This window comes from Podarcis gaigeae (assembly GCF_964106915.1).
Source record: "Podarcis gaigeae genome assembly, chromosome: 12".
Classification (NCBI taxonomy): Eukaryota; Metazoa; Chordata; class Lepidosauria; order Squamata; family Lacertidae; genus Podarcis; species Podarcis gaigeae.
This window is the reverse complement of record NC_139688.1, coordinates 37,553,859-37,570,772: the sequence shown is the minus strand read 5'-3', so window position 1 is coordinate 37,570,772 and position 16,914 is coordinate 37,553,859. Positions and strand designations below refer to the sequence as shown.

Genomic DNA, 16,914 nt, shown 5'->3' with positions numbered 1-16,914 from the left:
GTTAATTTTCCATTCCATAGCTGGATATATGCAAATTTAATTTTGTTCTTAATCCTTGTCACCTGTTTTCTCTCAACACTCTTGAGTAGAACAGTGAGTAATATGCATTGTTTGAATTTTCCTGCTGCCCTGTAGTCTGAATTTCTGTATCAGATGAAGCATATGAGAAACAGAAGGTCCAGGGAGTTAAGCGTAAATGTTGCCAGGACATTCAGATTCTGTATTTACTTTTGTATTGTGACGAATACTGGGCTCTGTCTAGTGACAGGCAACAAAGTGGATCTGAATATTTAGATTATCTTATTGCTTGGATGTGCTTGTTCTCTGTTTCTCTCTCTCTCTGTCATCACAGTGTTATAGCTATGCTCCAAAGCTATGCATCCATTGTTTCTAATTTCTGATGATTTTTGTAAAGATTTGATATACTCCAACTGTATTAAAATATTTTATATGGTTTCACTTCATTTTAATTCTGTTCATCCTGCTTGAAGCCAAGTTCTTTATTAAGCAGAGTTCTGTTCATATGTAGGAATCTTAGAGCTTTGCTGTGACAGTTTTTTAGAAGGGATCTGGAAAGAGTTGGGCAGTTTTAGATAATGCTTTCAGGGAAACGGTGACACTCTAGACCTGGTGCACAATAGATTTATCACAAGTAGGTCTGTGTAAAATACATTGGCCTACATATATGGAGACATTTACTGGAAACTTGTCAATTTAAAATGCTTTTGCTCTATAAGAATTTAGAGGATTTGCACGTTTTCATTGCTAGATCACTACCATCAATGAATGATAGAGGGAAATCTTTATAGTAAAATATGTCACAATATATTTTGAAATGCGAATTTACAAATACGTTTGATATCATATATCTGACAGAAGGATGAATATCACAATCTAAATTGTTTATTCTTCCATTACAAGTTAAGGCCCTGTGACATATTAGTGAGACTGTGGGCAGGAAATCAAAGGGCTTGTGTTTGTTATATCAAAGCACAAGGTCACTTTTTAAATAAATGACACTCAAAAACTTATTTATGCAGTTGTAAGAAAACGTTTTCTTTCTTGAATGTTTTGTAAGTTCTGCAATATTTCTTTTAATAGAACAAAGCATTTCCTTATTCTGATCCAACATTTTCTGGCTTGGCTGTGACCTACCTTACACTTGCTGACAACATAACAAGATCAGTTTGTACTTTTTTCCAGAATGGCATATTTTCTCTGCATCAAAAATATAGATGCACCCAAAACATAGTTGTTTTTATTGATAAAAAAAATCCTACAAGGGTGGAGGGGTTGTGCTATTTCACAAGGGTGTGTGCTATTTTAGCCTTTGTTGCCATAATAGACTTTGAAGAGACTATTCTATATTGTTTGGAGGGCAAAATAGTTTTGAATGAGCAAAGCAATAATACTGACCTCCAGAGGGCTCTGTTATACCATGTTATGCATGGAAGGGGGAAGGGAGTTCTTGGACAAAGCTCCCAACAGTCTGGGCTTAGTCTGGTAAACAGACTAGGAATTGTGGGCAAAGTCCTTTTCCTCAGGCTTTGCACCAAGCATGAGATCAGATGACTCAGTCCGGACTCATTATTTTAATAGCCTACAGCTAGTTCACATAGCAGCGGGGGTCCACAAAAAAAGGCCAGTTAATTGTTGAAACTCAAACTGGTACATTGTAACTGAGATTAGAGCATTCAGATATATGTATTAATAAAGTTTGTTTGCACAAGCAAGCAGAAAGTATAAAAATGCTGATATTGTAATAGTGAGTAAATAAAACATAGCTTCGCACACATTAAGACCCAGTTAAAAAGCATGATTTCATTTGAGAAACGCAAACTGTAAAGGTGACTTATATTTGCCAACTTTACTGCAGCTGTGCTTTACATAAGGAAATTAATTAAAATGGCAATTTATGCATTTTTCCCCACTTACAAGAAGGCCTTCCTAAATTGCGCTGCATATTTTTCCCTTGTATCACTATGTATTATGGTACGGTTGTACAGCACAGTGTATTTTACACTCCCATTTCCTGACCTTTTTTTCACTTGAAATAAATTTAAGAACAACAGCCCCCGATTTACACGATAGTGAGGATGAAGCAGATCAAGCAACACTCAGGAAACTTCCTGCGGTCTGACTCAGACAGAGGGTATTCTTCTTCAAATGGCAGTCCTTTCCTATCACAGCAGATTGTTACAGGTCTTCCAGTAATTCCAGAGGAAGTGGGAAGCAATAGGATTAATTGATTTCTTCAAAGATACATGCCCCAACTATGTTTTCACCTTTTGCTGTGTCTCCTATTTATCATTTTATCTGTATTATGTTTACATTTAAAAGAACTTTGTTGCACTAGCTTGTAAATTATCCAGTTTTTACCGTTGAGCAGTTGTGCTTGGGAGAGTTGCGCTTGGGAAAGAATTGTCCAAAGTAAGACAGCAAGTCCATAGAAGGGGTTGGGCATGAAACCATAGGAACTGAAGTGTTCTCTCACAAACATACCTCAATTTATTTGATCCATGGTTATGACGCTAGCAGGACAGATTGCTCTTGTAATACTCATTTTTTAAAAGCCTTATACAGTGGTACCTCAGGTTACATACGCTTCAGGTTACAGACTCCGCTAACCCAGAAATAGTGCTTCAGGTTAAGAACTTTGCTTCAGGATGAGAACAGAAATCGTGCTCCGGTGGTGCGGCGGCAGCAGGAGGCCCCATTAGCTAAAGTGGTGCTTCAGGTTAAGAACAGTTTCAGGTTAAGAACGGACCTCTGGAACGAATTCTGGAATGTATTCTGTTTGACTTCTAAGGTATGACTGTATTGTGAAATGTCGGGGGAAATGCATTTTCCAGCCCCACCACCAACAGTCAACATTATGTGGAAACTGAGCATGCTGCCTGTTCTTTGCCCCATTTGGTGGGTTTCGTTCTTTAGTTGCCCCCCACACACACACCATGGTGAGGTGTGGGGTTTTTTGTACTACTTGCAGACTTTTTGGTTCCCTAAGCCTGCTGAGACTCTTGAGAGTCCCATGGACTGCAAGAAGATCAAACCTATCCATTCTTAAGGAAATCAGCCCTGAGTGCTCACTGGAAGGACAGATCGTGAAGCTGAGGCTCCAATACTTTGGCCACCTCATGAGAAGAGAAGACTCCCTGGAAAAGACCCTGATGTTGGGAAAGATGGAGGGCACAAGGAGAAGGGGACGACAGAGGAGGAGATGGTTGGACAGTGTTCTCGAAGCTACCAGCATGAGTTTGACCAAACTGCGGGAGGCAGTGGAAGACAAGAGTGCCTGGTGTGCTCTGGTCCATGGGGTCACAAAGAGTCGGACACTACTAAATGACTAAACAGCAACAAAGCCTGCTGATACCTCCATTCCATGCATGTATAATGTATACCCTCCAACGTTCCTCATGAAAATAGGAACATTTCTCACTCACTCCAACTGACCCTTCTCAACCCCCCCCCCCATTTTGACCACCCACCTCCGAGCGTCTCCTATCATATGAAGGGCAAGTGCCACCAATGCTACACTCATGCAACACAGCACATACACCTGCCACTTTCCTGAGAAAACCTCTTAATCCTGATTTCATTTCATTTTATTTTATTCATTGGTAGATTTGCACACAAAAAAACCACACACCAATAAATAGTTAGAATAGGGGCAAGATTAGATGCGACTGCACAAATGGTTTTTTTAAACAAATCAAGGCTCATTGCATTCCACTCCACTCCCCCTTTCTTTCCATCCAGTTACAGATAGGTAGCCGTGTTGGTCTGCCATAGTCAAAACAAAATAAAAAAATTCCTTCCAGTAGCACCTTAAAGACCAACTAAGTTAGTTCTAGGTATGAGCTTTCGTGTGCATGCACACTTCTTCAGATACAGTGAAACAGAAGTTTCCAGACCCTTCTATATAGTGAGAAGGTGGGGAGGGGTATTACTCAGAAGGGTGGTGGGAATGGGTGATTGGCAGATAGCTGTGATGAGCCTGTTGACGACTCTTAACGACTGCAATAGGTCTTACAGGAAAAAGCAAGGGGTGAAAAGGTGAAAAATGGCTTTGTCATGTATAATGAGATAAGAATCCAATGTCTTTGTTCAGACCAGGTCTCTCCATGGTTTTAAGTTTGGTAATAAATTGCAATTCAGCAGCTTCTCTTTCCAGTCTATTTCTGAAATTCCTTTGTAATAGAACAGCTACTTTGAGATCTTGTATAGAATGTCCTGGGAGATTGAAGTGTTCTCCTACTGGTTTCTCTGTCTTGTCATTCCTGATGTCCGATTTATGTCCGTTTATTCTTTGGTGTAAGGTTTGGCCTGTTTGTCCAATATAGAGAGCTGAAGGACACTGTTGGCATTTGATGGCATACACAATGTTAGACGATGAGCAATTAAATAGTCCCGAGATGGTATGTGTGATGTTGTTGGGGCCAGTAATGGTGTTGTCCGGGTGTATGTGGCAGCAAAGTTGGCATCTGGGTTTATTGCAGGCTCTGGTGCCAGTGTCCGTGTTGAGTCTGGTTGTAGTATTATTGTGGGTTAGGAGTTGTTTAAGATTGGGTGGCTGTCTGTAGGCAATGAAAGGTCTTCCTCCCAGAGCTTGAGAAAGAGAACTGTCATTGTCCAGGAGAGGTTGTAGATCTCTGATGATGCGTTGTACTGTTTTAACTTGGGAGCTGTATGTGATGACTAGAGGTGTCCTGTTATTTTCTTTTTTGGGTCTGTCTTGCAGCAAGTTCTCTCTGGGTATCAGTCTGGCTCTGTTGATCTGTTGTCTAACTTCATCTGCTGGGTATTTTAGTTCTAAAAAGGTTTGCTGTAGATCTCTTAAGTGAGAGTCTCTGTCTGTAGAATTGGAACAGATGCGGCTGTAACGTAGTGCCTGGCTATATACAATGGACTGTTTGGTATGTTTGGGATGGTAGCTAGAGGCATGTAGATATGTTTGTCGGTCAGTTGTTTACGGTATAAGGTGGTGTCTATGCACCCATCCTGTATTTTTATAGTAGTGTCCAAAAAATGTATTTCTTGCATAGATTGATTCATTGTTAGGTTGATTGTGGGGTGAAAATCATTGAATTTCTGGTGGAAGGTGTCCAGGGTTTGTTGACCATGTGTCCAGATGATAAAAATATCGTCAATGTATCGCAGGTACAAGAGAGGTTTGAGTGGGTAGGAGTTTAGGAAACGTTGTTCTAAATCTGCCATGAAGATGTTGGCATACTGTGGGGCCATGCGGGTGCCCATTGCTGTGCCGCTGATCTGAAGGAACAGGTCATCACCGAATTTGAAGTTGTTGTGGGTAAGGACAAATTGGCAGAGTTTGGTAGCAAAGTCCGCTGTGGAGAGACCTGGTCTGAACAAAGACATTGGATTCTTATCTCATTATACATGACAAAGCCATTTTTCACCTTTTCACCCCTTGCTTTTTCCTGTAAGACCTATTGCAGTCGTTAAGAGTCGTCAACAGGCTCATCACAGCTATCTGCCAATCACCCATTCCCACCACCCTTCTGAGTAATACCTCTCCCCACCTTCTCACTATATAGAAGGGTCTGGTGACTTCTATTTCAGTTTATCTGAAGAAGTGTGCATGCACACGAAAGCTCATACCTAGAACTAACTTAGTTGGTCTTTAAGGTGCTACTGGAAGGAATTTTTTTATTTTGTCTTTCCATCCAGGGCAGCCCTGCTCTTTGTCTGACCGCCAGAGCCTGTCCATTACATGGGGCTGGGCCTCAGCAGTGGCAGCCTCACCTGCTGTCCTGCGGCCACTATGAGCTACCCAAGGAAGAAGTTGGTAGCAATGGCCATGGAGCAACCATGGATAGGCAATGGGATGCTCCCTTGCCGCTTCTTGGGACAAGTGCCGGCTGCTACTCAAGATTGGCAGCAGCAGCACTGGCAAGGAAAATAGGGACATTCCGGGATCAAATCAGAAGCCGGGATGGCTTTCATAACTCTGGGACTGTCCCTAGAAAACCGGGACACTTGAAGGGTATGTATAGCATAAGGACCCATGATTTGAGAAATGAGTTTCCCATTGGTGTGTGAGATTAATCAGTGTTTTTCTCCTTTGGAAGTACCATGTTATTAAGAAGACTGATCATTTTGCTTGTAACACTAAGCACAGAACTGATGCTTTTGTGTGTGGTATTCATTTCATACGTAATGTGTAAACGGGGGGTCTCCGAACTGTTCTCAGAACCCTTAACAAACTATAGTTTTCAGAATTCTTTGGGGGAAGCCATGACTGTTTAGAGTGGTATCATGGTGTGTTAAATGTATGGTATAAATGTGGCCTTAATGTCAAATCATTGTTTTAAATCTAGAAGAAATCAAAGCCAAGCAATTCTGTATTCGAAAATGCTCTGCTACTGCTTTTTTTAGAAGAATGACAGGCATCTTATCTAAGAAGCTTATGGTTAAAAATAATTTGCTGAGTGGCAGATGAATTATGAAGCTGACACGCAGAGTGTGAAGACTGACAACGTGAAAGAAATTAGGCAATGTCTTGAAAAATAGTATGCATTTTGGTTAATTGGATTTCCTGTATATCCTCTTGATATATTTATATCTCCTGGTTCAATCTACATATATTTATGACTCCTTCTGTGCCAGGTAAATTTAATATCTCATAAAATGCCTGCGGTTTTTTAAAAAAAATTGTACGTTAATAGTGATCGGTTTTACAGTGCTGCAAACTTACCATCTTAGCACAGTGTATGATTTGCTTTGAAAATGAACACCAAAATGAAGTAGCTTTGATAATCTGCTTGTACCAGTCATGACTTTGGGGTACACCTACAACATAAGGATATACAGATATGCAGGACTTGTGCATGCCATCTCAGTATGACTAACAGAGGCCATTTTGAAAAAATGCAGTTTAGACTTCATCTCATAACATGCCAAAACATGAATTCTGTAGGTTCATCTCCTGCTAAGCTGGGCCTGTTGGTCATGCTCATCTATTTCAGTGGGTTTACTGTGAGTGAGACTAACACTGGAATGGATACAACCCTACGTTTGGATTAGCAACAAACTTCCTGTTATGTTCCTGTAGTGGGAACAAAGACTCATGGTGCAGTCCTAAGAACACTTACTTGAAAGCAGAGCCCACCGAATAAAGTAGAATTTACTTCTGAGTAAATGAGCATAGTGTCAGGCTGCTAGTGTAATTTTTTATTGATATGTGTTGTGGGAATCACAAGCAGCAGCAGTATATTGTGGCAGCCTTCCGTTTTCAAAGTGGCTTACTAGGTTATTTTCTGCTTTGAGGAAGTACTCTTCATGTCACCAGAGATAGAATTTCCTGGGTATTTCGTTAAACCCTGGGATTGTGTAGTCTTTGTCCTGCCTAAGCAGACTTCAGACATCTATTCTTCTTCAGTTTCCTGCTCTGTGCTGAGTCAGGCTCTCAAGTTGACCCACCAGCCTGCTCCTTTCAGCCTCTATCTCACACATCTCACACATCTTGAGGGGTCAGCATAACTTTTCTTGTTCTTGAAAGGATTCTTGATACTTACCAAAAGGGTGGAAGGGAGTCTAGGGCTCGGTTGAGCCCCAAACATTGTGGTTTTTTTGTTTTGTTTTTTTTCCTTCCTTTTTTTCTCTTTTTTCTTTTTTCTCCTTTTTGACGACTTCATTTTACTTTATTCTTTTTTAAATGTTAGCCTATGTATCCATATTGTTATGACCTTTTGTGTATTTTTCGTTTTGATGTATATCTGTTTATGCAAAACTTTAATAAAAATGTATTTTTTTTTAAAAAAAAAGGATTCCGCCCAGATATTCCACTTGCTAAGACAAGGTTCTGCCCTTCCAACAGTTTCCACTCTTCGATTTTGAAATTTCTTCTCAATTAAATTAAACTTTTATGTATTTATTTTATTTTATTTTTTAAAGTTTGGCAGAGAAATCCAACTCTGCTGAGCTGGGGGTTGCTCTGCTGGGCTGGATGGAAGTGTCTCTCTTGTGAGCTCTGTCAACCTCTGCTGCCTGCAGAGTGATGCCTGCGTCACTCTCCTAGAACAGAGCTTCCCATTTTGCCAGCCAAACATGTGGCGCTTTCTGGGTGTGGGTGAGGCTTTTGTGATGGCATGAGGCCTAATGTGGTCCTGATCACAGCACCAGCTGCCATCGCCCTAGTGCTCTATAAAGCCTTGTAGGCCTAGTGGAGGAAAGACTGGATTGCCCCTGAATCTTTTTCCTCATGAGCTTTGCACTCTTAAGCTTCTTTCATGTCACTGAATAGGAGCAGTGCAGTCTGGAATAAATTAAGCAATTAATGACGTGCTTCAAAATATGTTTTAAATACAGCATAAATGCATTTAATTAAAGAGATATTGCTCTGTCCAGCCCAATAATGTGCAGTACATCTTTTAAAGATTTTTACTATTATTATTACTGTACAATACAATAAGGCATCTGAACCATGTTACAAAGAGAATGTGGAATGAAATATAAGCGTCCATAAAGCTATTTCCTATTATTAAGCAGTAACACATCAAGTATGTATTGTTAGCAGCAAGTGACAACTGGTTTGTTAATTAATGATCCAAAGCAAAAGCGAGGCTGATGAATGCCCTAACAAGCTAGCTGTTAACTGCTGTGAAGGTGAATTCTGGGATGATAATTGCTACATTAAACTGTACTCAGTGGTTTATTGCACCATTTTTATTCAGCCTTTTGAAAAATTAGTCTGGGCAAGCTAATAACTGCACCACCAACCCCTCCCTGCAGCAGCCAGAGTAGAAGACATTTCTTCTAGTTGATGCAGCGGTCCATATGAAATGGGTTGTTGTCAGTAATTAATGACAAGTTTGGTAATTAACTGCTAAAAGGTAGACAGAAGGTAGTTAGCATTGTAAGAGGACATGCTTGAAAGGGTTATCCCCACTTGGAAAAAGCTTCATCTGGAGAGGTAACTGCAGGAGGAAAACAGAGCACAAAAGAATGGCTGGCTCCTTAATATCTGGAGTAATTTGTTTTCCTGGCAATTGATTAACTTTTGGCTTTAATGGATGGCTTGATGGTTACATTATCTAGTTTGTGTAATCTATCAGCATTATTTTTTGAAAAAATTATGTTTTGCGTCTAGAACATTTAGTTTCGCCTAGTTACTTAATGGCTGCCCATACTTTGGGACGCTGCACTGTTACACATTAAATTGTCCTGTAACGTATCCTGTAGAGAAAAGGTCATTCAGAAAGGAATTCTTGAGGTCCGCTTTGGTTGTTGAAAAACTTGATAGCAAATGAGTGTAGTGATCACAATCTGTTGGTGCATTATTATAGCACTATGGAAAACGAGAAGATTCATGTTTCCCCATAGCAGTCAAATGGAAACAATGGTGTCTTGTGGGAGAAAGTGAAGCTATGAGATGCTGCTTGAGACAGAGAAAAGCCGGGCCTCTGACCTTGCCATGAAATATAGCAAGGGTGGGGAACCTTATTCAGCCCAAGACCCGCATTCCCATCTGGGCAAGCTTCTGAGGACCACATGCTTGTGGTGGTAGGTGGGGCAAGAGGCAAAATGGGGAAAGCAATGGTGCAAATGTTGCCTCTGTACAAGAGGTTAGTGTCTACACACACTCCTTTCTATCTTCTATCCAGGCAACCAAGAGGCATTATCAGTTCAATAACATATCCCAACCAGTCAAAAAACCCTGAAGGAGGGTATGCAGTAGGGCTGGTGAGAGGTGTGGCCTGTGGAGAGAGGGTATGGCCAAGAGAGTCCCAAGAGGCCTTGACTAATAATAATAATAATAATGCCCCGCCCATCTGCCTGGATTTCCCCAGCCACTCTGGGTGGCTTACAGTACATATAAAAATATAGTAAAATGTCAAACATTAAAAACTTCCCTATACAGGGATGCTTTCAGGTGTCTTCTAAAAGTCAGATAGTTGTTTACCTCCTTGACATCTGAAGGTAGGGCATTCCACAGGGAGGGCACCACTATCGAGAAGGCCCTCTGCCTGGTTCCCTGTAACCTCACTTCTCACAGTGAGGGAACCTCCAGAAGACCCTTGGAGGAGGACTTCAGTGTTTGGGCTGAGCGATGGGACTCCTCAGGCCCCTGCACTTGAGGCTCCCGAGCCCTGATATATAGGGATCCATTCCTCATCCTTCAAAGTCCCACCTTCTCCACTGTCATTCTTGGCTTCTTGCGTGATGCCCTCCTTCACAGAACATCAGAACCAGTGTGTGTGTGTGTGTGTGTATACATACATACACACACACACACACACACACACACACACACAGTGGTACCTCAGGATGCGAATGGGATCCGTTCCGGAGCCCCGTTCACATCCCGAATGGAACGCAAGACATGACAGCGCCTCTGCGCGTGTGTGGGTCGTGTTTTGCCACTACCACGTATGCGCGCGACGTCATTTTGAGCATCTGCTCATGCGCGAGCGGCAAAACCGGGAAGTAACGCACTGTTACTTCCGGGTTGCTGTAGAGCGCAACTTGAACACGCTCAACCCGAAGCGCATTCAACTTGAGGTATGACTGACTGTGTGTGTGTGTGTGTCCATATATATATATATATATATATATATATATATATATATATATATATTGTGATGAGGAGCTACCTCAGTACCATCAGAAACTTAAGTGGAGAAGTAATGTATCGGTAATGCCCATTTTTTACTTTCCTCTTTAGTAAGTGCAGCTTTACTGTAAGACAAATCCCCTTAATATAACCAGGGCAATCCACAAGCAACTTAAAACAGCATGCTTGTATTTAAAATAGTATGGCTTGAATGGTTTGCATTTCACAGACAGTTATGTGGCCCCCCAGGGTATATCCAGTTCCCTTCTCTTCTCTGAGTCCTGCTGGTAGTTTTCTTTATCCATCTCCCTTCACTTCCCTGCAACTGGAACATGTTTAACTCTCACCAGGGATACAGCTGAGACAGCAATGGGAGTAGAACTGTAGAACTAACAGAACACAGGAGTTGACATCATCATTATGTCACAATGGCTCAGGGAGCAGGTGTCTAATAGTGGGTCACAAAGCAGGAGAATAGCGGTGGTGGAATGTGAAGGGAATCTTTGTATGTCAATTCTCATTTTTTTTAGAAAAGAGTGTCCAGTTGACAGTTTATAAGCCCTTTTGTAAAATGCATTTATCTTCTAGTTCAGCACCCTGTCTGATGCAGTGCTGCTTTTTTTAGGTGGGCCAAACCCCCTTTAATTAACTTTGAAAATGTCACATGTATAACATGCTAAAAACTGCCACCCACCTGTATCTGTGTGAGACCCCATAGCCTGGGCTGCACTTAGATCATAGAATCTCAATGGTTGTTTTAAATGATTGGAGTACATACGCCATGAATCAAAAACTGCAAGTGATATAGAATCATAGAGTTGGAAGGGACCTCAAGGGTCAACAACTCCTTGCAATGCAGGAACCTCAGCTAAGGCATCCATGACAGATGACCATCCAACTTAAGCTTTACAACCTCCAAGGAAGGAGAGTCTACAACCTCCAAGGGGAGACCATTCCACGATCCAACAGCGATTACTGTCAGAAAGCTCCTCCTGATCTTTAGTCGAAATCTCAGTTCAAGTCCTGGCAACTTGTGGAAGCCACAACTTCAGAAACATAACTTGAGAAGTAGCATCAAGTGTTTGTACTGAATGTTTGTTCAGCGCTCCTGTTTCACAATGATTTTCCTCTTACCCATTGGCATCGCCATTGTTGCAGGTTTATGACTGATGCAGCACGGCGAGAGCAGGAATCCCTGAAGAAGAAAATCCAGCCTAAACTCTCCCTGACTCTATCAAGTTCGGTGTCCCGGGGAAACGTATCTACTCCTCCACGCCACAGCAGTGGGAGCCTTACCCCGCCAGTCACGCCACCCATTACCCCCTCCTCATCGTTTCGTAGCAGCACACCCACAGGTAAGAGGCGTTGGTTTCGTAGCATTGAGCGATTGCAGTGTACCCTTGAAAGATTGAGTAGTTTGGCATGCAGCCATAAAGAAGGGCATGTTGTGATTTCTGTGCATACTATTTTCTACCGGGAAATAAATATCATGTGTGTTACGGTCAGATTCTGTTACACGAACCAAAATGAGGTTCCCAACAGGTGTGACAGGGCTTCTGTTTGGTTTTTGTACCTAATTTATCTACAGTGATACCTCGGGTTACAGACGCTTCAGGTTACAGACTCTGCTAACCCAGAAATAGTACCTTGGTTTAAGAACTTTGCTTCAGGATGAGAACAGAAATTGTGCTCCAGCAGCACAGCAGCAGTGGGAGGTCCCATTAGCTAAAGTGGTACCTCAGTTTAAGAACAATTTCAGGTTAAGAACGGACCTCCAGAACGAACTAAGTTATTAACCCGAGGTACCACTGTATTGTCATTTTGCTAATTGCGGGGCAATGTGAAGTAAGGGAAACGGAGCAAAATGGGTTGTGTAGAATCTGAAAAAAGGGGAATCTCATACTAAACTTGGGAAGAGATGAAAAAGTGATGTTCCTGTTGTCCTTATAGAAAATTTGCGTTCCTGTAAAATCAGTGCAACTTATATATATATAAATTTTATGCCTTGCTGAAATAAAAAGAAGTGTGCATTGTGAGGGCACCTGGCTAATGTTCCAAAGTATAGGTGCTGCCGCACAAAAAGATAGATTCTCTGGAATTGAAACATGAGCTTTATACGGTGCTTGTAAAAGTTTGTTGGGTCCTACATTTTAAATCTTTGGATGTTAAGTATTTGTGTGTGTTTAAAACAATAGTGTTTCCAAATTGATTTCCATAATATTAATATGGTTTTATATTAAACATCTTTCTGACGTTCTTAAGAATCTTTGCATATAACTCATTTTTAAATGAAAGAAGCTACTGAGTATGGCTGAGAAATAATGACCCCATATTTTTTGTTTAATTAAACCACTTTCTGAGTTGTATGGATTTATTTGAAACCCATAATCCCTGGACCTTTCATACTTCCAATAGATTTTTTTTTTAATGAATTATATTCAGTAAAACTAGGTAACTAATATCGGCCTGGTATGAGTTTGTGGTCCACTCGTAAATCGTGAACCAATACTTTAATGCTACTTTCTATGTTCTCAGTGACTCTCCTTTTCCCACAAAATGCTTTTCAATGTTTTGTTTAAAAACCTCTCCTTCTGCTTTTTTGATTTTTAAAAATGGCTCTTGGCCGCCTTTCCCCCATTTATTCTGTTTCTCAGCGTGTGCAGATCATCTGTGCTTTCCAACTCTTTATTTTAAAAACCTCTCATTGTACTTTTTGTTCTTTAAAAAAATGGCTTTTGGCCACCCTTATTCAGTTTTACAATGTGCATATATCTTTGCTTTCCAAGTCACCTTACCTACTTGTGTGGCAGGTGTAAATGACAGGGGCCCACCCTGATAGCAGAAACAGAATAGCATGTTTGGCTAGACATATCTCAAACAACTCATCAATCATTAAACTTGAAAAGGAGATGGGGAGTCAAATTTCGGCAATTGCTCCCTTTTTTTTTTTACTTTAAACTGTGCAGACCCCTGCAGCGCTGGTTCTGACTTACAAAGTGTTAAATGGCTTGGCTGCTGTGACTATACCATGTCCCTTTGAGAACACCTATATGATGCCATAATATGGACACATACATTGGTACTTTCACTGGCTAGATCACATTTATTTTTTAAATTAGCATCCCGTCATTTAATTAAAAAAATTCCAGGGCAGCTTACAATATTGAAAACTGCGTAAGGAATAATAACACTACAGCCTTAAAACAGCAACAAAACAACACAGGAGGTAAATAGGTTTTTTTTTAAAAAAAAAGCCTTAAAACAGTATTTAAAAGCTTGGCAAAAAAAGAAAAAGGTATTTGTCCAGCCTAATAGCTATATTTTGCAGTTTGTGAGCAGCCTTTAAAGGCAGCCACATGTACAGTGCATTACATCTGTCTAACTGGAATGGTGCTCCATGCAGCTGATGCCACTTGAGATTCCAGCAATAGTGTGAACCAGATCCTTCATTGGGAGTGCAGCTGAATCCTGAACAGCTTAAACACTCACCTCCCTGAGCAGATGAACCACCCTTCAATGATACCTCAGTTTTATCAGGATTGGGCTTCAGTTTATTGATCCTCGTCCAGTCCACTGCTGATCTCAGACCTTCTTTTAGGACTCTCCTGCTAAATTCCCAGATAGTTTCACTCAGTGATTCCATAAGCATATTAAGAACCATGGAGAACATGATGGAGCCCTGTGGAACACCAGCATAAATGCCATGGGGGCAAACAGTAGACCCCCACATCTCCTCTTCAATCAGCCCCCCCATAGAAGCCAAATCCTTGGGGCTGAGGTCCCTTTGCTGCCCCCCAATAAAATATTGGAAGGGGCTGCTCCCCCAGTTGATGGGCATTGCCATTCAAATGGTGCCAGGCTTCAAGGACTAGTTTCCTCCCCCTTTTTGGCAGTAGATAAGCAGAACAAAGCGAAAACAGTCTCTTACCATTTAGAGATTTTAATGAGCACAGCAAGAGAACAAAGCAGCCATTCCTTGGACAAAGGTGCTCCCAGTTAAGGATTCCACCCACTTCCCCCCTTGTCATCCACGTCACTTCTGCATCTTGCAACATGATCTCGCACCCACTTTGCTTTCTGTGCTGCCACCTTATCAGCTTGTGGTCATAGAATCATAGAGTTGGAAGAGACCACAAGGGCCATCGAGTCCAACCCCCTGCCAAGCAGGAAACACCATCAGAGCACTCCTGACATATGGTTGTCAAGCCTCTGCTTAAAGACCTCCAAAGAAGGAGACTCTACCACACTCCTTGGCAGCAAATTCCACTGTCGAACAGCTCTTACTGTCAGGAAGTTCTTCCTAATGTTTAGGTGGAATCTTCTTTCTTGTAGTTTGGATCCATTGCTCCGTGTCCGCTTCTCTGGAGCAGCAGAAAACAACCTTTCTCCCTCCTCTATGTGACATCCTTTTATATATTTGAACATGGCTATCATATCACCCCTTAACCTCCTCTTCTCCAGGCTAAACATGCCCAGCTCCCTTAGGCGTTCCTCATAAGGCATCGTTTCCAGGCCTTTGACCATTTTGGTTGCCCTCCTCTGGACACGTTCCAGTTTGTCAGTGTCCTTCTTGAACTGTGGTGCCCAGAACTGGACACAGTACTCCTGGTGAGGTCTGACCAGAGCAGAGGTCTGACCTTAGGCTGGGCGGATGTATGCTTTTCAGTGAGAGAGAGTCTGTTAGCTCGCTCTCTCTCCCAGTCCTCCTTCTCCTAGCTGTTCACTACCTGGTTCTTCTCAGCTTTTGTCTTCTGGACTATGTCCCTCTGCATACCGCTGTTCCAGATCTATACTGTCCCACTGCTCCTGTGAAGATTCAGGATCCTCCACAGCATGGTCCCTGACAGTGTGTGTGCACTGCATCTTGTGACCAGTTATGTGGGGCTGGACTCACCTGTCCCCCTGCCCAATATTTTATTCCAAGTTGGCACCCCTGAGCCTTCCTGATAAGAGAGAAAAAGCTAGACCCCCTATTTCCAACCCAGCAACCTACCGTGTTTATGATGGTATCAAAAGCTGACTCAGGAGTATTAGTAGGGTCACACGCACACTGTCTTTCTCTTAATAGAGGGCATCTGTCAAGGCCAAAACCAGGTCTGAAAACAGATTGAAATGGATCCAGAAAATTAGCTGCGCCTAAAAGTGGCTGGTGTTGTATTCCTACTTGAGTAGCTCGCCCAGGAAAGGGACATTTGCATTTATGGAACAAACTCTTTGACACTTGTCACCGTCAAAGCATCTATATCTTTCCTAAATGTCCTTTAGAAGCGCTTTTGGTCCACCTCCTTTCGGTCTGGTTTTCCGTGCCACAATATTTAAGGGGGGGGGGGCTTTGGTCTCTGGCTTACAATGTGTGCAGAACAGGCAATACATGCACCTGAATCTTGTGATGGGTGTGTTGTGAAGACATTTAGCTTTGGCTAAGTTGCTATATTTCAGCCTCAGTTTCTCATCTTGGAAGCATGGTGGCTTACCTACCGCAGAAAAACCCTATCTGTGACTTGACCTTCAAGAACCGGGTGGGCTAGAAGAGTAAAATAAATAAGGCCAGCGTTTCCATTCTCTTGCTGCAAAATTATTATTTATTTTACCGTGCAAACTATTCCCAATCATTTGTGTCATAAATAAAGTTCTTAAAATAAGCATAAACATATGTCCTTCCACTCAGCCGGAGCCATAATGCTCAGGGCTTTGTTAGTGCAGTGCCTTATTGGACATGTACTGTTTTTTATATATCTAAAAAATGAGCTCCCTATGTTAATTTTCTTGAAAAAGCGGAGTTTATTTTTAATTTGGGCTAGCTCACTAAATTAGGTGCTCTCCTACAGAACAATTTGTACCAGTAATAAGAGAGTAGTAATATGAAACTTCATTAAATAGTTCTTTTATTTAATCTTCGCATACGGCTGGGCTGGCTGCCACTTTTTTACAGGTGAGTTATGGAGTGTGCCAAATAGCAAAGTGTGAATTAACAAAGTGGTGTTTGGATTTGGGGGAGAAAATGTTTTGCATGTCCGTACTCTTAATTGCACTGGTAGAAGCAGCTGCTTGCCTATTATTTGGCTACCCTAAGCAAATTAAAACTGATTGCCTATATGAGTCAAAAGGAATTCTTTTGAAAATAAGCATGTGGTTAGTCAGTGTATGTGTAACATGCAGGCACCATAACCTCTCGTTTCAAAGGTAAACCACAGAACATTCCTTATAGACTAGGGACCTCTGTTGTGCTCTTCCCTGGCTCATGTAGAAAATACAGACACATCACCTAAAATGTTATAATTTAAAATATACATGTAGCGGCACTTGAATCCAGCCTAAGTTAGTTGAACTTGGGCCCT

General features: G+C 41.6%; 1 protein-coding gene across 1 annotated transcript in view; it reads left to right on the top strand.

Moving 5' to 3' along the window:
- The window catches only part of JAZF1 (JAZF zinc finger 1), a 134,045-nt gene that overhangs the window by 100,837 nt on the left and 16,294 nt on the right, over positions 1-16,914 (top strand). The window contains exon 3 of the mRNA XM_083706095.1: positions 11,735-11,931. Within this exon, the coding sequence (XP_083562221.1) occupies positions 11,735-11,931 (197 nt within the window). The remainder of the gene's footprint in view (positions 1-11,734; positions 11,932-16,914) is intronic.